The sequence below is a fragment of the Falco cherrug genome, chromosome 6, assembly GCF_023634085.1.
Source record: "Falco cherrug isolate bFalChe1 chromosome 6, bFalChe1.pri, whole genome shotgun sequence".
NCBI lineage: Eukaryota > Metazoa > Chordata > Aves > Falconiformes > Falconidae > Falco > Falco cherrug.
This window is the reverse complement of record NC_073702.1, coordinates 24,293,811-24,317,998: the sequence shown is the minus strand read 5'-3', so window position 1 is coordinate 24,317,998 and position 24,188 is coordinate 24,293,811. Positions and strand designations below refer to the sequence as shown.

The following is a 24,188-nucleotide window of genomic DNA, read 5'->3' as shown; positions in this document are numbered from 1 at the left end:
AAGTGTTATCTGTGCATATAAGATGATTTCAGAAGGAAAGTTAGGAATATTTCAAAAGTAGAGCCAATATTATTTCCTTAGCAAGGACAAAACACACGTTGCTTGTGTGTAAGTCAGGGTTAGAGCTATAGGGGAAAAAAAAAAATGGTCGATGGCCCAGAAAAATCTGTTTTCTTGTGTTCACCATATACTGGGAGCATCCTCCTCCAAACAAAACAGTTATTAAAGAATCTGTTCTCAACCATACAGAGCATCACACCAAAGGACAGTGGCAAGGCAATCTATGAATGAATAAATGAATGATTCATGGAAGCTTTATGAACAGATAAGAAAACCCTATGGCAAGTTTTCTAAAACTGAGTGCCTATAGTTAGGCTTCTTAGCAGAGTCTAAAGCTCCTCAGTTGATCTACCACAGTATTTAAATAGATACTTAACATTACCTTGTGCATACACCGGGGCTACTTAATATGCTTAGAGTCAAGTGTGTGCTTAAGTCTTTTCCTTGATCTGAAATAGAGTACTTGGTGTTTTGCCAGAGCTAAACTCTCAGGCCTCAAAAGAACTGGACTGTGGAACTATAATTTTTCAAACATAGAAGCAAGATAAAAATTTGATTTCTATGGCAGTTGTCTTCAATAATTAATTCTTTTCTACAGTGAAGGCTGTAGAAATTGTCTGTGTGCCCAGCGCTTTTCAAAAGACACTTAGAGGCCCAATTTTAGACACACATTTTTCAAATGTTATTCCACCTTTCTGTTTAATAAGGGGGAGTATGGATGACCATGAGAGCAGAAATCAAAATGAATGACGACACAAATATTATTGAATGAATATTCACTTAGAATTTTAGATAAACGCTGAAGATGACAAACTGATTCAGTTTGACTTAGTATTTGTTAACTCAAAGATTCAAAATGTTTAACAGATTGTGAAAACTCTTATCATTACAGATAACACAACCATAGACTTCTTATAAAATCACGAAGTTGCAATACTGTACATGAGTTAACTACTTTCTTTAAGAAAATAATTTATTTTCCATAGTCACGACATATAATCTGGTATCAGTTACTGTACATATATTTTCTTGCAATACTCTGACTGTCTATGAAAACTGGATCCACAGATGCCACTTTTGCTGCTATAAAGGAGTGAATACAGTGTAAAACCGCCGTCAGATCCTGAAATTCAAGTTCCTGAAAGAGGAAGTAAGGGAAAAAAAAAAAAAAAAAAAGAGAGAGAAGACAAATTATGAGCTCATATTCAGGTTTATAAACATTTTACATAAATACAGAACAGACTAGTCAGCAAACAACAATAAAATTTAAATGAAAATTTGAATCTTTACAGGGAACTGTAAGGTTAAAGGTGTTAAGAATAAAAGATGTATATCTATACCTCGTTTACTGGCCACGACACATGTCAATTTAATTTCACTCTGTGCTACTTTATTGCTTAGATTTTACTCAGCTCTGAAAATGAAAGTGTTCAACTTGCGAGAACATTCAAATATTGCAACATATTTTAAAGTATATGATAAATTAAAGATGTTTGGGGATGCTGCAGTGTCAGTCAACAGCTGGGTAGGGTGAGGAGGGCACATACTCTGGCAGTCTCTGGAGGAGAGTCAGAGAAGCAAGCTTGAAGGCCAGAGGCAGGGTGGATGCTAAGGTAAAGTCACATCACAACCCACATATAGAAATATGGCTGGGTATGAAACTAATATGCCCTAATTCACAAAAGGGCAGAGTTACTGAGTTATCAGATTCCCTTGGCTTTTTATAACATACTTCATCTTCTGTGCAGAAGTTAAATTTCTTTTTCTCATCTCCCCAGACAGAAATGCAGTGATATTCTGACACAATGAAAACAAATAAAATATAAGAAACATGTTAAATGTACGTGATACTACTATTTCTAAAGTCTGCAGCTGGTAAACAGATTGTGGGGATGTGGGACAGTGTTTGGTTTGAGGAGCAGATATTTCTTTCAATGTGTTGGCTACATAGTAGTTTATTGAGGCACACTGCATACACTTGCCTTTCAACAAAACACAAAGCACTGGACTACTACTTTTCCTATCTCAGTATTTTATGGTATCTTCTCAAAAAATTGCCTCAAACAGAGTATTTGGAATTCAAGATTACTGTTCTAGAAAAGCTCACCATCACACCATTTTGCTATAAAAGGCCATGTATTTACTAGGCAGGAGTGGGTTTTACTGCTAACTAATGTCTTAAATTATTTGCTAGTATTTGTGGGGCCCAACTTCGTGACCCTATATTGGGCATAACTGGGAATTTTTTTTTTTTTTTTGGTTGCTGCAGGGCCCCTGTGAGGAGCAGCCGGGGCTGCCTCAGGCCAGGAACAGCCGGTTCCAGCTGGTTCCAGCCTTCCCTGCAGGGCGTGGCCAGGCCCAGCAGGCAAAACGGTGACAACTCTAGGAAAACATTTAAGAAAGGGCAGTAAGTTCCTCAAAAAGGCAACAAGGCCAGTGCAGTAGGAGGTGCTCCATGGCAGAGCCCCTAACACCCCTGACGGGACTGCAACCGATGGAGGAGTTGTGCTGTGGGAGAGGAAAGGAGTAAAGGAAGGAGCAGCCAAGGGAAAGAGAAACAAGGAGTGGCAGAAAGAAAAACATTACACCCTGACAATATTTGATAGCTTTACTTCATGACAATAAGATTCTACTCATTTTATTATTTTTTTAAAATTGAGTATGGTTTCTTTACAACCTCAGGCACCTATATTTTATTATCTCAGGGACTTTTTTTACCACTAAGCAAATTTATTATTCCCAGAAAAATGTAACTTTCTGTTACCATCTACTCTCTCCAGCACAAGGTGACAATAAGCAATATTACTGGACAATAAAAGTAAGAGAATGATATTCAACAAGCTCCCAATATATGGTCTTCCTGTGGTGTAACAGGCCTTACAAAAGCCTTTATCTTCTATAAAATATCCACAAAAACTAGAGGGAAAGACCTTCGCAGACACGGTAGCCTTGGAAGAGAGAAAGTTTTGGCAGCAAACTGTCCTCCTTATGGTGCTTACTCATTGCACACGGAGGCCTAAGGGAGCAATGCTTTCAGCCCCTGCGGCCTGCAAAGAATATGTAAGCAGAGATTTTTAGATGCATATAATAATTTGTCTTGGGTGTCAGACAAAAAAAAAATTAACTATTTCCAGAACCTGGAAACACAAGAAATTGTCAATTAAACAGCTTTGAGAATGTGTTAACATAAATGAAATAACTCTCGCCTCCCTTCAAATATTCTTCTCTGAAATTACTGACTGGTTTTCCTACAACTTTCCAAGCAAAAAACATCTGAATTCAGAAACAGAGCCTTTTTTTTTTTTTTATGCCAACAATTTTAAATAGATGATTACAACTCAATTATCTAATTACAATTGCAATAACAAATTACAAACTGACACTTCCAAGATTATAAAAAAGAAGAGCAAACACAAACCACTTCTATAAATAAAAACCAGGGGCATAAACCAATATAACTGATAAGCAGAATGTGCTGTTTATTGTCATTCATATCTAGTTAATTAAGGAGAAATTAAGGTAAGATTGAGGGAAGAGGCAAAACTCTCTCAACCTTCTCCTTTTGCATACTTTTCAGTCAACAGATTAAGGAATAATTATCCTAAAAGAAGAAAAATTGCTTCAGACCTTGTACCAAACTAAGCACTTAGTTAACTAGCATTTGGTTGCTGAAGTAATCATTGAGGTCTCAAAAAATAGATCTTGTTGTGAAAGTAAAATTAAGCATGAACGCTGGTTAAAATCCTTTGAGGAATTTAATACCATGTAATCATTTTTGGGGAGATAAAAGATCTGCTTTTTCCATTTTTATTGATAGTTATGGAGCAAATATGAGAATACATTTCTTAAAATATGTTTTATTGACTGTAAATATTGTCATAAAATTAATATAAACACTTTCAGAAAAAAATAGTGCCATTATTTAATTCTCATTGTCTAAGTTTTATAAAACTAAAATGAAGTACACTTTCATGATTATTAATGGAATACAACTCAATATGAAATAATACAGGCCTCAGTAGATCAGTTCTCAGCTCAAGTAAAAGGTTTAAATCTGAATTACCACCACTAAAAATAATACATTCTGAAATATAAAATGACTCACATTAATCTTATATTTGCTTCAACACCAGCTGAAATCATCCAGCAATTTTACATCAGGTTCTGATATTCAATACACTCACCGAACGCAGCCAAACAGAGAGAAGAGCACAAGCTTTCTCTTTCTCTACTCTGCCTTTATGTGTGTTTAATCTATACAGGTTTATGAAGGTAAGCAGTGAGAGGTAAACTAACAGAGATTGTAGGCAAGATTTCAGACTGCTCTAAAAACGTTACGTGAAGATAAGAAAAGAACAAGGACAGGAATGTCTCATCACTGGGAGTCAGTCCTTCCCAATGCCCCTACTGCAGAGTCCTCTTTGTTTCTATCAGAGTAGGGATCAAGCTGCAGTAGTCCCTCCTGTGTATCTGAGAAAAGTTGTTTAACCTGTCGTGAATAACCTTTTGAATACTAATGATATGGTCCTATTTCTAGATAAGATAATCCACATACAGTTGAAAGAGGAGCAGTGTTGCTAAACCTATGTTTTATATGAAGACAACACTGTATTTTCTCCAGTTAATACTGCAGGTCCCTCAGTCTGGGTGATTATTTTCAAGAGTGGTGCTAGTTTTGAAAGTTGTTCCAGAGCTGGGTAGCCAAATAGATGGTGTGTAAGCACTCCTCATGCAGTCTACCAGCGGGTTCGCTTCTCTTGTCTCTCTCATGTCTTCACTATTTTTATGTTAGGTTATCTGTGGGGGTGAGCAATCATCTAAAAATCATAAAAGTGGACACTCTGGAGGTGTCCTCTTTCAGGGCTTGGTTAGATGTGGTCAGCTATGGTGGTATCAGAGAGGTGGGGTTCACCTGAGGCCTCGTGCACTGGGAGACCCCAGAAATGCATCTTATCACAGTAGTATTTGACCCGGGAGACCACAAATGGGGCTAAGGCTGTGGTGCTTTGTGTTTATAGGATGTTTGATGTCTGCACTTGTTGACTTCCTAATCCTGAAGCTGGCTAATCAAGTGCAGATGCTGAGGAACGGTCATGTATATCCGCAGCAGAAGGTTGGGGTACAAATTTGTGCAGGCACAGGTTACAGGTTACTTAGAGAGCTGGTGTTCTGATGGTGGATACAGCTTGCATCCAGAGTACAACAGGGAAGGGGAACAGGACTGGGGGTTAGTTTGGAAATATGGATTTGGTAAAAGATTGGGATGGCCTTCTGGCTTGGGGAAATGTAGATGCGGCATAGTCAGAGAACGTGGCCACAATATGTCTCTTAGCAAGAGACTATCTTGAATATGGTTTTAAAGGGCGGAAATTTGACCTTTTCAAGTTTAGAACGTAGTGTGAATTTTTTCCTAGAAAATAACACCAATGACACTTCTCTCAAACAAATGTATTGCTCTGATAATTATTATTTATTTTTTTTAAGTAACCTTTCCCTCCATACCCAGCCAGGCAGATGACTATTTTATTTGCTCTGTATCATCTAACACCACCCTTATGCTTGCTTGCTTGCCTTATCCGTGATTGCTGTTTTTTACTTTAATTAAGATTGTCAGTTTATTTTTTGTGTATTTAGAAGAATCTGTGCTTGTCATATTTCAATAACCAAAGCTATTTCAGTTTACTATATGCATTCTAATAAGTGGATTAGGTACAACAAAGGCACTAGAAGGAAGACAGCACGAGAAGAACCTAAAGACTGGATTAAAGCAGTTGGGAGGACAAGACTTCAAATTTGCCTGCTGGTATTGACAATAAGAAAAATATGCAATCGTATTGACCTTGATCACTATATGTGCAGAGTCAAATAGAAAAGAAAAAAAGTGGTTTTTCCCCCACCCACCTATGACAGTTGTATTTATTACATAACATAAAGAGCCTGACATGCCTGTTGCATCATTATCATGCACACAATTATATTCATTACTTCTGAGAGCTGGTGAATCAGTATTTGAACAAGGCATGAGCCTGTATCACATAAAAGGCAGATAATGCAGACACTGACAGGTAGTGTTATTGTGTCCTGTGCATTTCATGACTTCTTTAAGGACATCGGTAAGCCTCAGTGTCATTTGTTGACAAGAGCATGACTATTACTACTATATTCTTCAGTATATTATTTTAATCAGATTGAAAAGATAACCATATATTTTGTTAAAAAAGAACAGATAGAGATATCTAGGTTTTAGCTCCAGTCCACATGGAAGTCAAAATGGAAAAGGAAATTCTACATTCAATTCTATGTCTCAGCAAGTATACCAGTGCTTGGGAGCCATATCGTGGTTGAGAAAAACAAATGTATTAGTATTTCACAACTTGTTAAGACTGTCATAAACACACAAAGATAAATTATCAGCTATGGTATGAAAGCTTCTTTAGCTACAAACTTTTACTTGGCCTCCTCTGTGACTGTTTGCACAAACAGAAGAAGGATAAGCAAAAAATGGTGCTCTTACCCTGCAAGCATAAGAACTATATCTATGATGCCAACATACAGTGCCAGATAACCAACTCTATCAATTGTACTTAAGTCTTTTAACAGTGTTCTACAGGGATCTGGAAGAGTCAGATGGCTTTTCACTTTTCTGCTTGACCGATTCCAAATGCCACTATTTACTGCTAAATCTGAAACAGTTTTAAATGTTGCATTGGCAGATGCAAACTTTGCTAATGCACAAGAAACTCATCCGAAAAATTGTTCTGGAGATGCTTGTCTAAGAGCAGCCAACTAAATTAATCCATTCCAGCAAATATTAAAATAAATTGCCAACAGCAATCAGATTGTCCAATACTGTCACACAGGCAAAATCTTACCTCTTATCTACCATCATCTTGCAAATGTTTTCCAGGACCCCAAGCTGTTCAGTAGTAAACTGCCAGACTTCAGCAACAAAAGACCCATGTTAAAAATACAGAAGGGCTTGAGTGCTAGATTATGGTTTATTGATGCTAGAGATTAATGTTTCTGTAAGAAGTGAGCTTTGCTTGCACTCTCCTTAATTTGCCATATCTCTCAACAGTACCAATATGGAATAAATACCCTCTCAGATGTATACAATAAATCAAAAGAAAGAAATACAGTTGCTGATCTGACCTTGATCACTCTCCTGAAGTTCTCCTGTTTTAAAGAGAATAGGATTTACTGCAAAACTGCTGCAGAATCTAATTGCAAAATCAGATCACATTGTACCACTGTACCACCCTGAAATTACAGAATAGTTTAGGCTTGAAGTCAGAGGAGAAAGCATAATGAACACAGTCAGATAAATATGCAGGGCTGTTAAGTTATATGCATAACAAACAAGAAGTTCATGAGACCAGCAACATTTAGTTGAGGCTTCAATATGTCTCACAATGGTCTAGTGACACTGATGTCTTGTCTTTCTTTCTTCAATGAAAAATTTAAGACCAGGTTAGTAAAAGAGCAATGCAGTGAAAAAAGATATATAAATTCTCTTTCTGTTACTAGGGTGAATTAATTGTTAAAATATAGCTCCATCTTCTCTTTACCACAGAGTATAAAAGGAATCAAAAAATAAGATGAGAAGAAAAGGGAAGTGCTCAATTAAAATATGCTTGCAAAAAAAGGTCTTACCTTCCAGGTAGCTACAGTTTAACTAAGGGACATAAAGCATTGATACAATCCTGATAGTGTTAATCCTTTTTTTTTTTTTTTTTTTTTAAGCAACCCTGGAAATTCAGGGTACATGTCATGTAGCTTAAGAATATCTACTATCATTAAGATTATTTGTAATTTCTCAGTACTGGATCCTGCGCTCAGATACATAAGCTATATACAACTTTGCCAAATGTAACCTGTTTCGGTTGATATTAACCATATGAGTTTTCTGCAACAGATTACTTTTCAAATGAAAATTTTAGCCAAATTGGTTTACTCACTCCTGAGACTCTGAAATTTGGCTGGAAGATGAGTTTTGCATCTGGGGGTTGCTTTTTACTATTCCTGTGAAATCTGCTCACATTTGTTCACTGGAAAATTTACTTGTAAAATTCATATTATATAAAGATACAATTTTCACTGACCATGCTCCAGCTTCAGACTTCTACCAGGCAGCAAATTAGAGAGGTGTGAATCTGAATCAGGCTTATTTGGATATGTTATATTTTTCCATTTTGCAAGCAAATGATGGAATCTACTTTCAGAGGGTTTTTTTCAATCACTGTTAACTTTTTTTACGGTAACTTAACATAGGTACTATTTACCAAAATTATTTATGAGAACATCATGTGGGACTATTTTTAAGCCTTAATAAAGTCAAGACAGATTACATGTGTTGTTTCCCTCCAGAGTAGACTGTCATAAAATAAAAATGAGGCAATGTTGATATAGTCTCTTCTCAAAAATTCACCTTGATATTTTCCTATCACTTTATTATTCTCTCTATAATTACAAATAATTTATGTAATAAACTTAATGTTTACTTATTAATCTTGTTATTTTTTTACTATCAAAGTTAGGCTGATTGGTCTGTAAGCCTCAAAGTCTCCCTTTGATCCCTATTCTTTTAAAAACAGAAAACCAAAGAAAACTGCTGTTTTCTTTCGTATTCTTACCCATCTATCTGTACTTCTCAAACATCACTTCCACTAGCTTCTGAAAACTGCAAAAGCTAAAATTTAAAAATATTTCGATGGCCTTCCTTCCATATTCTGGCTTGTGTTTACAACTCCTTGATCTTATTTGTAGTTGAGATGTAATTTGATTTTTTAATAACTGGAGCAAACAAACAAACATGTAACATATCCTTATTTGCTATTTGCTCAGTTTTCACAGTAAATGAATTATTACTTGCCTTCATCCCTCTCCTTCTAGTAAAGTATTCAGAAGCTTTTTTTTTAATTTTCCTGTCTTTTTTTTTTTTTATTATTTTTTTTAGTTTTCACCGTTAAGGAAAGACAAAAGCAAGCCTCCTTCTGTATATGAACTTCTTCTTCTTACGTGTAAGAGGTGCATAAGAGGTGCATGTGAAGTCAACATGTTCCATCTGGCTGAAGAGCACACAGGTTGAAGAGCTGCCCCCCCCCCCCCCTCCCCCCAAGATACATGAAAAGGCATCTTAAGCTCAAAGAAATACAAACTGCTGATCCAAGGAAGAGTTGACCACAGCCCATACTAATTCCACATTAATGCCAAAATCCAGGAATCATAACCACTCTCCTCCCCCTTTCAAAATAGTCACAGAGCTACTCCTTCATACAGATCCATTTACATGCCATGTTGTAATTTCAGAATTTTTAAGTCTCTCCTAAAAAAAATCTGATTTCCTACAGAAGTGATCAAATCAAATATGTGTACATATGTGAAATTTTTGCCCTATTTGTCCAAGAGGAGGACACTTCAAAGGAGCTGAATCTCTAGAAGTGTGGCACAAGTTGTTGGCGGGGATTAGGAGGTCCTGTTACCACCCTTCAGGGAAGCTTAGGCAGGGAGAGCATCATCCTTTCCTGCCTTGATCAGCACCTAGGGCAGGGGTCCCTTGGCCACTCATTCATTACCCATGGGTTATCTAACCAGGTAATACACACATATCTACTAAGCAGCTGCAACAACTTTTACCCCATTGTCAGGCTCGATACAAATATGCTGGGACGTGGCAGTAATATGAGTGCATTGCAATGACTTTTGGGGGGTTTGAAGGAGTTGAAGTGGAGTTATTACTGAAAGGCAATGTAAGTTCAGGGAAGTACTGAAGTGGGAAACTATGAGGAGAAGCTGTAGGGAATATGAAGGACCTGAAGGAGAAAGAACTGACAGGTATTCAGGCCTTATTAGCTCCTTCAGAACAGAAAACTTTTAAAACGGAAAAATATATTGTTCTTCACCTAAAACTGAAGTGCACAGGAAGAAGCACTTGGACTAAAATTTACAGAAGAATAATAAAAAATCATCACTAGCTAGTAACCAGGATGCAAAAACAGAATTCCCAAATGTGATTTTTTTCCCCCAAGAATTTATAAGCATGTAAAATTAGACATAACCCAGAAAATCCTTTTGCAACCTTAACTCTACTGTTTATTGCCAAGTGAACATAAGTCACCTGTATCAAGCTTTATTTCACATGTAGTGGCTCATTTATTCAGGAAAAATGAGACTTCTGTTATTTGATGACATTTTCTGTTTCTCATTGTTGGCTGCATTTCACTATACAGCACCATCTGGCTCTGTGAAATCTCTTTCAGTACAATAAGCTGAGGCAGATACTGTACTATATTATGGGTATTAGTGTTGGTTATTTCCTGACTAGTTTTTAATTCTGAAGTCTAAGGAGTAATATGTAGGTGGTGGGTGTGCACCTGAATATATATACCACCTACCTGCAGCAGAGAGGCTGCACAGCTGTATCTCAGTTCCATTTAATGGGAAATCCTAGTAGATACACTGCACTGCGCAGAGGCAGTGGTAAAAGGTATAGCCACTGAAACTCTGATAAAATCTCAGCTACTCAGTATCAGCCTTTCCTGTGGCCTTCAATAAGATTTTCCTGGGCTCACATGTACACATATGTAAATTTAGGTACATACATACTTAGACTTCTGTATGAACAGATCATGTATCATCTTCCAGCTGGTAATTTCAAGGTACCTCAGAAATACTCATGAAAACTTTGTCAGTTACAAGGTGTTTTCATTAAAGTTGTGCAAAAGAATACTTTTCAATGTTTTAACAAATATGCCTCCTGGACAAAATTTGCTGTAAAATTATCATTAGGACTCATAGCATTATTTTACAGATAGTAAAATTTTCATAAAATGCTAAAATTTACAGTTTTTCTATCTGAAGAGTAAAAAACAAGTAAAAGCAATTATAAACAATTGAAGTGAGCACAGAAATTAAAATAATTTTTAAAAAAATCAGATTGTTTACCACAACAGAGAGAAGAATGATACAGTATTAAAGCAATGGAATTCCACTGCAAGCAATGGAATTGGAGCCCTTGGCCATTCACACACATGGATTATCTGATGATTTAAAACACAGATTCAGATTATGGTTTTTTTTTTAACCAGTACAATCTTCCTGTCTGACCTGGAACATGTTACATGAGCTCTCTGCTACAGATGATCACGTATAAAATGATGAAAATAGTCCTTTTCTCTCTCCAAGGAGTACTGTGAGAAATGAAGTAGAAACAACCTGCTACTATAGTGAAGTTATTATAATATTGTACCTTTTGTAATAGTTATTATAATATCTTTTATGGTAGAGCCAACAGAGAACTCGGGTTAATGCTGAAATACTGAATAATTTACTAATATAGATGTACAAAGAAAGAGATATTGCATTTGTTCTAACTTTATGATAAAACCAGGGAGGTTAGAGATTTTCTACTTACAATTTTTTTAAAACTTTAGAAGGATAGGTAAAATATAACCTTTTTGCATGGTCACTACAGAAGAGTATCACTTTATAGGTGACTTTAACCTGTACAACTCCAGGTAAAAATATTTGAGAATTTTCACAGATATTCATATATTTTTCTGTTTTTTTCATTGGCTTTCGTACACCAAATCCCAATTGAACCTCACTCTTACTTTCCTCTTCTCTGTCATATCACATCAAACTTCTCCTCATTCTTTTTAAAACTGCATGATTGAAAAATTATCTTTTTATTTATTTATTCAGCATCAAACTTGGGATCACAGGGCAGAATCAGCACAGCCAAACCTCCAGATGATGACTCAAACTACAATCCTGAAGTAGAGACTGCTGAAGTTTAGTAGGGAATCTGAATTCAAAGTTTCACAATTTTATTTGATGATTTCTAGTGGGGAAAGAAGAGATACCAGTAATATCTCATCTCTAGTAGTGACTGTATGTCTCCACAGCTTAATTCCAGGTAATGCAGAGTACTGAGTGCTCTTAATTCACAGTAGAACCAATAGGTTTCACGAATTACTTGACCTTTTGCAAGAATATTCCCTTTTTTAAGCTAGCAAATGTTACACAATATTTTATCTTATCAGTGAATTTTAAGCACATATTTGCTTAAAATGTTAACTCTACTATATAGTAGCTTAAATATATATTTAGCATTTAAATAGTTTTATTTTTCCTTTATTCATTTTAAAAGAAGTTTTTAGATATTCTATCTATTATAGCTTGACTAAACTTCACAGAAATCATCTTTCTGAAACAGTAAAACATCATCATAACACAACTCAGCAACAGCCTTGTACAAATACTGTAATAAATCTATAGATACTGTATCACTTCTGTTTATTGTGAAGCTTCTAAAGAACAGGAAAAAAACCCTAACTGTGAGGTTCACTATATGCATGTGCAGTAGTAAATGGAATTTTTGATGCCTTGATAGTAATTCCATGCCATTTTTTACTAACCTGAGAAAGAGAATGTTGCTTACCTTTGTGTCAATTTGTTTAGTGTCTAGATTCTGAAAAAGCAACTTTACTCTTGTTTTCCCATCATCTGAAGAACCTTTGAGCTGAGAGAATTTAAACCTCCACAGCACATTCTGAAGAAAAATAAATTTGGTTAAAGACTGTGTTACACACTCTTACCTAGAACTATAGATTGATGATCAATGTTTATGTATTGAGACAAAGCGTTAGAGCTGTAAACATTGTGCATGAAAGCAGGCTGGTTGCAGAACAAGTAAAATTAATAGCTCTGTATCATATGTGAAAGCAAAAGATGCAATATTAATATTATCTAATTAAAAATATTTCTAAATTCTCTGAAATGTAAAAGTTCCATTTGCCTGCATAATATAAAAAATGTGGCAAAATTTAATTCTAGAAATACCCATGAGGATATTTATATAGTTTCATTATGAACACAATTCTATACCATATCTCAACCTTTCATATTTCAGCTGGCTCATCTGTGTAATGTAGATAATAATGTCTTACACAGATGTTGCAAAGCTGAATTTACTGATGTGTTTAACGCAGTTTAAAATCCTCAGATTTTAGAATAGAAATGCAAAAATATTATCATAAAATCTAGTCTCGCAAACCACAAAAATATGTTCTACATTACATAGTCATTTGTAAAATGTGCAAGAAATCTAAGCTTCTTGGTCTTCTACAGGTTTAGACATGTCATCTTCTGTTGATAAATCCTAGATCAACAAGTATGTTTTAATAGTTATGGAGACACTTTTTAAAAACAAATTTTGGGAAATTATTTTGAAACCAATGCAATTTTCTGTACTTATTTGAATGTTTTCTATTGATTGCCTGAAAATGTGTAAGTTTAAAAAAAACACATGGTAACAACTTGCATCCAGACATCCTGCTGATGTTTCCTTGATGCCTATAATCTTAATGAAAATTCTACAGACAAGCTGAAATGTGATTCAGTCCCTGGACACTGCTGAGGAAAGACAGTTTAAATACTTTGAAGGCTATTTCAAAAACACACACAGAAAGAAGTTTGCTATGTTCCAATTTCCAATATACATCATTGCAAAATATTTTTTTCTTGTAGACCAGTGTTTCCAGTGGTCCTCAGAACCTTACTCATAGCTTGAAAGGGAATGGCCTATAAACAGAGAAGTGCTTACAGAAAGCACAAAAAGTCTGATTCCATCTCCTGGTTCCCTGCAGACAGAAATGTTATTGACTTAGACAAATATAACAGATGAAGAAAACCCCAACTATGCTACAGCACTGTGACAGTGCTTAAACAGCTTAAGTTCATGAAAAGATTTTAACTGTGTCCAGAGGGCCTAATTAGACCACCTGAAAAGTATTCAAAACTTAAATGAGTCTGGATTAAATAGGACAGATGAATGTTTGCTATATAACTGCTAGAGTAGAGATGAAACAAGAACTTAGGAACAATTTAGAGATAATAGGCATTGCTGGAGTCATCACCTCTCTCAACAGTTGACACTAAGTGGAAAAGAAGTAGATGACTCTGGAAGCTGGAAGAAAATGCACACTTTGGGATCCCTTATCTTGGATGAGTGGCTGGAGGCACAGAATAAGGAAGATGAACCAAGCCAACAAGAAAAAAAGACTCTATGATCAGATATAAAGCAGCTGCAGGCCACAAGAGTATCTCTGTGATGGGACCAACCAAGTAAAAGCTGAATGAGTTAAGCCCATGATGACCCTGGAACAGAACACGTAGGAAATGAAGTAATTCTTTAAAATAAATTGAAGATCTCCCAAAACTGTTCTAGAGAAGAGTTTGCTAAAAGACACTTAAACTCCTTGTGTTGGGTTTCCATGGCAAGGTTTTGGTAGTTGGTGTGGAACAGCAGCCAGAGGGTTGAGAATATGTGAGAAAAACAGCCCTGCAGACACCCAGGTCAGTGCAGAAGGAGGGGCAGGAGGTGCTTCAGGTGCTGGAGCAGAGATTCCCCTGCAGACCGTGGTGAAGACCATGGTGAGGCAGGCTGTGTCCCTGCAGCCATGGAGGTCAACAGTGGAGCAGATACCCACCTGCAGCCCATGAAGGACTCCATGCTATCGCAGGTGGATGTGCCCAAAGGGGGCTGTGACCCCATGGGGAGCCCATGCTGGAGCAGACTCCCAGCAGGACCTGTGGTCCCATGGAGACAGAGGAGCCCAGGCTGGAGCAGGTTTGCTGGCAGGGCTTGTGACCCTGCAGGGGACCCATGCTGGAGCAGCCTGTGCCTGAAGGACTAAACCCCATGGGAGAGACCCACGCTGGAGCAGTTTGTGAAGAACTGCAGCCTATGGGAAGGACTCACATTGGAGCAGTTCATGGAGGACTGTCTCCTGTGGGAGGGACCCCATGCTGGGGCAGGGGCAGAGTGCGAGGACCCTTCCCCTGAGGGGGAAGGAGCAGCAGAGGCAGCCTGTGACGAACTGACTGCAGCCCCATTCCCCATCCCCCTGCGCGGCTGGGGGGAGGCGGCAGAGAAATCGGGAATGAAGTTGAGCCCAGGAAGAAGGGAGGGGTGGGGAGAAGGTGTTTTAAGATTTGGGGTTTATTTCTCATTACCCTACTCTGATTTGATTAGTAATAAATTAAACTAATTTTCCTGAGCTGAGTCATTTTTGCCTATGAAAGTAATTACTGAGTGATCTCCCTGTCCTCATCTTGACCCAGGAGCCTTTTGTTGTATTTTTCTCCCCTTGTTCAGCTGAGGAGGGGAGTGATAGAATGGCATTGGTGGGCACCTGGCATCCAGTCAGGGTCAACCCATCACACTCCCAAGCAGAAGTTCTTGCCCTTCTTATTTCATCATTCTTAATAAGAAGGCCCTTTTAATATAATTTTCCAGTCTGTAAAAAGGAACACTTTTTAAATGAATGCATGAGCTGGCTGCCCAAAATTTGAGATCCAGGCTTAGATTTGTAGAGCAGGCAGGAGACTGGCCCTTAATAAGTCTGTATGAACACCTGCTGTGGTGTAAGAGCATTCTTTGCATCAACAGGTGACTTTAATTTGAAATTCATTATCTCAAAGAAAAAATGATTTTTTTCAGCAAAATTGTTCTGTCCCTAACGAACTTTTATTTATTTGACCATCTCAACAATCTGTTTATTCAGTGTTGGTAGGAAGTATTCTGAAAAAGCTGAGAAAGGGGCAGCAGTCAGCTCCAGGTGACAATTATGGGAAGTAAGATGAACTGCGTAAGCCACCCGTTACTGCTTCACTCAGGCTTGAGAATACAGAGGACATCTCTATCTCTCACACAGATGAACAATAAATGCACTTGAGCTCTCCAGAATTTTTAAGTTTAACAACAGAATTGATCTATCTGATGGTATTCTATTTCTCCTTAGGTAAGCAACAAAGGTCAATATAAACCGTGCTCATCATCAATACTGAAGGTAGACACTGTGGCTCAAAGTCCTATCAACAGAGAAGATTTTAAAAATGGGAATACACCCAATGAATCTCCACATTTAAAAGAAACATTTTCTATAGTCTAAACTAATGAGATTACTTCTTATAGTTAATTTGTGGCTAAACGCAATTAGCCTAGATTTTTCAAGTAACGATGATCTTGGCCATTATTTCTCTGCACAAAGATTTCAATAAACTTGTGTATTTTGGCCCCAAACCCCGAAAATGCTAACACAGACAAACTAGATACTGTTTCAATATTTCAAAATGCAGTATGTTTCCTCTTAAGTCTGTCTGACTGAATTTCTTCAACATATATTAAAAAAAATCTTCCATTTTGGAGTTGAAGACCATATTTCAGAGAACAGACGTACTGTACAGCTCTATTAATGCAGAAACATATTTTATATGTATGTTTACTTCTACTGGAAAACAAATGTATATATCCATTTAGAATAATTTAAAGTATTGCTAAATTATATTTAAAATAGAAGAATTACAGACAGGGCATGGTAGTTTTATATATCATAAACCATCCCCTGTAGGCACTTTATATATAGCCACTGTTTTGCAAGAGAAGTGAATTTAATCTTACAGATTATGACTTTGAAATGAATTTGCCTTTGTTCTGTTTACTTTAGACATGGCCTAATTTTTTTATGATGGAAGAATAATTAATCCTATTTTATATCTGTAGTTTCAAAACAAATACAATCAGGTGACACTTCATTTTTTTCATGACTGGTAATCTTTTAAAAATCTTGAAGCTTCTTCATTATAAGAAAGCCAGTCCCTCTCCTAAATATAACTTTCCTTTGCTTTTATTACTTGAAAAGAAAATTACTTTTTTATATTTCTCCAGAATTTATCTTTACATGCTAAGACAGAAGTCTAACTGTCCCTTTCAACTCCCAAACTGACTATGTTTCAGTAGTGCTATATAAATAAAAAGTACAGTACATTTGAGGAAGAAATACACATCAACATAAAAAATTACCGTTACTGATCAACATAAAATATTATGGTTACTGATAACTTCAATAACAGTAAAATAAAACAGAGTTGTTTTCTTTTTCTGCTTACCTTTGTTTTACTGTCAAAACAGGTAAATCCCAGAGCAAAGTCAACTGTGAAACACAGGGTGTCCCCTTGCCAACTGCACATGTATGTTTTAGACTGGAAAAAAAAAAGTATGATTTTTGAAAGAACAATCACCATCATTTGTCATAGAAAACTGGTATTTTATGCAGTTTTTTGTGTGGGAAGACACTCAGCTGGCAACACAGATACTGCTTTATATTATTACATTTTTAAATTGTCAGGAACTTCTGACTGTAAGTCAGCATCAGATCTGTCAGCCTAGATATTAAACAGAGATCTACATTTGAAGTTGGTCTTCTACAAAATAAATACCATTTTCTTGGAAACCTTCCCTTACAAAATGCAACACAGAAAAAAAAAAAAAAGCCAAATCTGAGTATTTGAAACATTTGGAAAACTGCTTAGACCTGACCTATTCATGACTTCTTGCAGAATTTCCAGCAAATGAGCAGGTAACAGTGCTTAAATGTTTAGTCACTGCAATCTAATTAAGATAAAGTCATCTACCTACTTGACCTCTCCATCTGATTTAAATTTTGTAGACAGTCTTCTTATTTTGCAACATTTTTTCATTTGTAAAATTGGGTGACATGCCCATGCAGCACTATGTTCATTAATGTAATTTAATAATAAGAACTAATACATATCAACTGTTAGATAGCACTGATACTTGCTAGACAGTGCTATATATATACACAAATTTTTTGATCACTTTTTAGGTTAGAAAGAAAAAATCTGTTTTATTAACAAACCTAGAAGTTTTGTTTAAACTTCTGAATAAGTAGTTTTTACAGTAAAAAGTCAAGTAACATTCTTCTTTATATGTGCTTTAAGGCTAGCTAACTTGCGTATATGACAGATTCTGAAAGCATGTGAAAAATCTGCTGCTGCTGCTGCAATATGAAACAGCTTGGTGACATTCACCATTCACAGTTAAAGGCAAAAAGCCCATGGCCATCAGCATGAGTAGAGATGGGATCCTGTCTCCAGCCTTTCCTTGCCTCACCTTCCCAGCCACTTTTGAAATACCCTTCAGCCTTATGGAATCTTTGATTTTTATTTTTTTTTCTTCCAAGGGAGCATTATTTTGCTGTCATTTATTTTTCATAAAATGCAATGTTGCCTCATGCTTAGACATTTCTTTACATGAAATTTTGGTATGTAGAGAGTTTCTTGAAATTCCAAAAAATGGTTTTAACACAAGAATGGCCTAGAGGAGATTGAAAGCGTTAATAAACTGTCTTAATTTCAAAATAATCCCTTTGATTGTTTGGTTCAAGATTTTTAGTATAACCTAAAACTTCTGCATTTAGTAATGGTAGCAGTTTCCTCATTCCGCTATTAATAAAAATATTTAAGAGTTATAGTAAAAGAAGCATTTCTGAGTTACAGAAATGATTTTCAAAGGATTTTGAAAGGGCTGGGAATGATTTATTAATACAGATGAGTATTATAATCAGCTCAACAATGTCAGAGATATATATTATTTCTGAATATATTATTTTGCCCATTGGTGTTCAAAGATCATATTATTTGGCATTTAAAAAGATTTCCATGATGGATATTCAATTAAAATGACATTTAAATATCCCTACATTTTATTCAGTAATTATAAGGTGGCATTAAGCACCAGCCATAACATATTCTCCATTATTTTCCAATTAACAAGGTTATACTAGCTGAGCTCTGACTCAGCAAAGCAATTTTTAAAACTTATTAAATTAGATTCCCCCGATGGGTAATCATCTAATTGCTCAGCCACAAATGGTGAATACTAAAATGAACTATGCACAAATAATTAGCCTGGAGTATTTTACAAATATTCAATATTTGCAAATAATGGAACTGGTTTAGAAACTATTTGCAAATACTAGAGGCAAACAGAATATGCTGCATTTTCACTGTGATAAACATTACAAATACATATGAAGGTTTACACTTACAAAATACACTAATAGTATCTTCTTTAAAACAGAATTAGTTTGGGTTTTGCCATATAAATTTAAAAGCCTGCCTATGGTATTTCCTCAATTACTTTGAACAGGTTCTCAGACAGGTCTGTGATAAGGACTCCCATTTTCACTCATTAACACTAGTACAGAGCACTGTATCTTTTCATTCTTGTCTTTGGAATAAGCGTCCCATACACTTGCAATTGTATTATCACCCTTGGAAGTTTAAGATAAAAAGTCCAGGCTTAGCTGTCTTTTAGTGAATTTTGAAGAAAATAAAATGGCAGTTCATATTACCCAGCCTGACAGCTCACAGTTTAAACAACAGAAAGGACTAGGTTGTTCAAAAAACCTTCCTTACCAATTGGAAATGAGATTTTTCTGGTCTTAGGTCTAATAATAGCTTATCACAAAATACTTGCGGATTGTAAGAGGTAGATGAGAATCTAGGCTGTCAACCTTAACATGCATTAAAATATTTTGCAATCATACAGATATACACTAATAGCCACATTAATTTACGTAGCTCATACATATATGAAAATTCAAAACATTAGCAAATGTGGTATAGTGACCATCTTTGGCTTGCACTGCTCCAGACAAGATGTAAAAGTCTTTCCAGCTCTAACCTCGTGATTCTGAACATTATGGGGACGTAGAGTGGGAGTTTAAGCCTGATGAGATTCTTTAGTCAAAGTATTAAGAGTTTAGCTGTTAAAAAGAGGGCCCCATGCCTGAACCACAACAGCTAAGAACATTGTAGTATACATCCTAGATCAATTATTTAATGTTTCCAAGCAATGGTATAATGATCTGTAGAAAAAATACTTGTAATAAAAGACAATGACAACAATGACAAAATCCTTATCTGTGTAATTGTTCAGGTATCAGTATCACAATGCATATACTTTTAACTCATGAAAATATCATTAAGTTGATAATATCTCTGTCCAAATAGCAGAATAACAGTGTATTTGACTCATTCACATAAGGAATTTCTTAGGTGTCCTGTCCCTAGTCAGATGGACGGCACTGGTCTGTCATTGGCACTGGTATCTGTCATGCCAGACCATGACAGGGCTTAATAGTTACAATGACTACACATATACACTCACTGTCTTTCCCACAGATACAGAGATTTCCCAGAAATAATTCAGCTTTTATCTATCTTCCTCATTTAGCAGACTGTCTCAGGATCCTGGTGTCCTGCCCTCCTGATGGCAGGTTCAGTTGGAGCTATTCTGCAGAATCAATGGATGTTCCAGCTGCAGAATTTGGACAGACTTACGGTGGCCAGTATGACACTATCATGCTAGCGTGGCACTGTAAATGTAGGCAGTATCAAGCAATACTTGTACCATTATGCACTAATTACCGCTATCTCACAAGCTGGCAATACCAGTTTTGAGCACTCCTGAGCACATGTACTCTGCCTATCTTGTCCATGCTACCACACTGTGTCCCTTTCACCAGTGCAGCTCTTGTGAAACTGAGCAAGCTTCTTTGCTCCAAAGGCAGAAGGGGAAAGCTGATAGCAGACCAAAGACTTTCTGTGGATAACTGGCTAGCTGAAAAGGGTCACATACACATAGTCCTGCTGGCTGGACAAAAATGCACATCGCTCTCAGCTTATCTGAAGTAAAGCAAAAATACACTGTCCTTGGCTGTTCTTGTTACACAATAACAGGAAGATCGCGGTGGGAAAAGAATGTTGCGGGTGGGAACAGGTAACTACAGAAGAGAAACTAGGGGCGGGCTTGGTATTTAGGCAACTAACCAATAATGAGCTTAACTTTTGTAATATGTATGAGCTAATTATAACAAGGCGTAAAAGGTGACCGTAAGGGACAATAAACGAAGTCTGCTGATCACTCATATTGAGTGACTGTGTCTTCCCTCCGTCGCGACAACTTTCCTTCCGGCAAATGAAATTTCTGCCTCTCCTCAGCAAATTGCTGATCAAAGCTGAACTCTTGCTTGGGCATGAACTGCAAGGGACTGAGTCCTGGAGGGGAGTAAGAATATATATTGTGAGGCTTGAGGAACTTGGTACTTTATTTTTGTTGTTGCTGTTATCCACATCAATTAATATCTTCCAAGACTACGCACGTATCTTGGAACGTGCAGAAGGTAATTAGCATTGAAGTTTTGGTTAATTACCTCTTAATGGAAAAAAACAGAAGGGCTTCTTTCATGCTTCGTGTCAGTACTCCAAAAAAAGACTGATGTAGTATTCTGTCTAACAATGAGAAGAGACTTTACATATATGCTAAATGACAGGCCAATTAATTTCATGCCAAGCTTTTATGATCATTAGTTACAATGACTCTTTCACTCACAGGGAGGGAATGTATTTGTGAACAGATCTGCCAACCTAACAAGAAGGGCTTTAAACTTGGTTCATGGGTGTGTAAGTAGCCAAGTCAAGAGATGAGTAAATGCTAAAACAGGAGAATCAATGCATGGGCAAAGACTACAACACGGACTTTCTTATTTCCACTGAGAGAGGAGGGCATAAATATGCCTCAAATATCGGTACAGTGAGAGACAGAGCCTGGGCAACAAACAGAAAGGGGGGCCACTTTACATGGAGTCACTGGCCTATTACTTGGTTGGAAGCACAAAAACTTTGGTGGATAATAAGCTCCATTGCGGCCCAGACACAGGCTGCTTAGGAAGCAAAGGCAAGGAGGAAAAAGAGCCGCCTCTTCTTGAGTTGCCTTCTATGTGTAGGTGTCCTAGGCCACACAGAGCCATAGCATGAAGCCAGAAGGAAGCAAGCATGCCCGCCAGATCAGGGGCCTTCTGGTTTCAGCAGAGACAGGTAGGTGTCCCGAGTAGGCTAAAGCCATAAGTAAGTTTGGTTGCTTCAGGGACTGTGCAGTCCAAATGCTTCTAAACATATCTGGACATGCAATACATTTTTGTGGTTACTGTGAGCTTATTAAAATACTTTAGCTGGAGGGCCTAAATTTGCTTAAGTTATGTCATAGGTTTCCAATGTAATATCTCTGGATTTGTTTCGCAGACATAAAATCTTTTAATGATACTCTGATGTGGGATTATATTCTGTCCAAGAAATAGGGGGTCCACTTGTTTATGTTTTCCAGTAAAATTATTTGAAATCATGATAACTAATAACGCCTGTCAGTTGAGGTGTTACATTCTGAAATCAACAAAGATTCATAGTAGAAAAATACCATTTTATATCATTTTTAAAGAATCAGGGTGGTCAGTCACTAACCTTTTAAGTCATTATTCCTTTTCCTAAGTTTTCCTTTATTTCCTTGGGAAATAAAGTTTCTAAGGAACAATTATGATTCAACGATGTTGCTCATGTAAGGGCAACACAGCAAAATGACACAGTGGATATTCCTTTTAATGGAGCTTACATTTATAACTCCAGTGCTGTTGTTCCTAATGCCTCATCAAGCTTACAGTTTCAAAAATTCAGCTGATGCCTGGCTACATTGTGGTTAATTATTGTCTTGCATGAAGAAAAATCTCACTTGCTTTAACTACAGCATTCATATGCAATACAGACATTCATTCTGGACTCAACTATGCTCTGTTGAGCAAGAATTCTAGTAGTTTTGATCAGCCAAAATACAGAAATAAATACCAGTCTTCTATTCTAAATGAATACAAATTTGGCACATACATGATTTTCCTTGTTTATTCTCCAAAAAGAAATTGGAAAGTAGACAATATCTTATACTTTACTGCTTAAACTACATTTCCCCTGCTACTATGTCACTGCTTCATAGATGTATACGTACATTTGCTCTAAGACAGGCTGTAAAGGTAAGTGGGAATACAGGCACTATTTCTCACTATACACGTCACAGAATTCAACACATTCTTTCTAAAAGTAAATGATTAAAATAACCAGACAGCAAAGCATTTTGGCAAGAACCATATCCATATCCATATAGTATATACATTGCACACACTATTCTCATTATTAACTTAAAATATGTGCTATGCCTCTGTGTGGAAATACTATGCCATCAATATAATAAATGCTAAAATCTTAATAAAGCTTTGACTTTGCTTAGAGCAAGGGAGTATTTCTATTAAAATCAAATGAACATTATTTTATTAATATAATGAATATATTTCTGGAATATTGTTTCCCAGCAACAAGTCATTCCTTTTACAAGTAAAATAACACAACTGATAAGAACAGTTTTATTTGTTCAGTAAAAGCAATACCTACTTCATATATTATAAACCAGCCATCAGTATCTGGTTCTGGTCTTTTTCCTTTTTTACAATTAACAACCAATGAATATAGACACAAGCCAAGAACAATAGTGCGTGCGTTTAGTATTTTTAACTTAGTGATGATCCCCAAATCCACTAAATTTAACAACAAAGCTCTTTTGAGCTATTCAAGATATGTCTGATGTTATTTAATGTAAAAAAAATTAAATAAATTAAGCATAGCCATATACAGATCAAAATTAAGTGACTAAAAATATCAAACAGAACAACTAGAAATACCCCAAACTGAGCACTTTTCCCTATTAAAGGAGTTGACTTTTCAACAAAGTCCATGATCGACTTAAGACAGTGAATGGTATACAGATGAGGGAGAGAGCAGGATTCTAATGGGCTACACGTAGATGAAGTGGTTATGTTTATCATTCTCTATTGAACTGCAGATTAACATTAAAAAAATGAATGTAATTGTAAGAGTTTTCCCTAAAAATCGATTACTGGTCAACTTCTCAATCATATTAACAGAAAACTCCAGGGCTGCCACTTTGAACTGATAAAACTTAAATATTCAAATATCACTGAAACTTGTTTCTTCTTATTTCTGAGATCAAATCCCACCTCATATTATATTTAATATTTTAGTCTTTCTGTCGTTGTTGGCATCTGTTAAAAATGGGAGGAATTTTGTAGGACTTGTCAGAGGAACTTAAATGCCTGAAACAGAGAAGGACATAAATGACGTGATCTTTTATTATGCATTAGAAATAAGATAATGCACAACAGCATTTAAAATACAGTGACAGCAAGAAAAAAAATACAAACAGCAGACAGAGTTTGGAACACAGATCCTTGCATTAAAACTTTATACAGCAGCTTTTTACAAGATATTAAATCATACAGAGGTGACAGGAGTAAGGTTTCTTAATGCATTCAATGTATCTACCAAAACATAGGGTTTTATAAAAGCTTTAATATGGGACC

The 24,188-nt window shown here is 36.3% G+C and overlaps 1 protein-coding gene across 1 annotated transcript in view; it reads right to left on the bottom strand.

Moving 5' to 3' along the window:
• Nucleotides 1-1,066: 1,066 nt before the first annotated feature.
• Nucleotides 1,067-24,188, bottom strand: part of SNTG2 (syntrophin gamma 2) — a 268,443-nt gene continuing 245,321 nt past the window's right edge. Inside the window, exons 15-17 of the mRNA XM_055714276.1 lie at nucleotides 17,014-17,106; nucleotides 12,503-12,613; nucleotides 1,067-1,198 (exon numbers count right to left, since the gene is read on the bottom strand). Of these exons, the coding sequence (XP_055570251.1) occupies nucleotides 1,067-1,198; nucleotides 12,503-12,613; nucleotides 17,014-17,106 (336 nt within the window). The remainder of the gene's footprint in view (nucleotides 1,199-12,502; nucleotides 12,614-17,013; nucleotides 17,107-24,188) is intronic.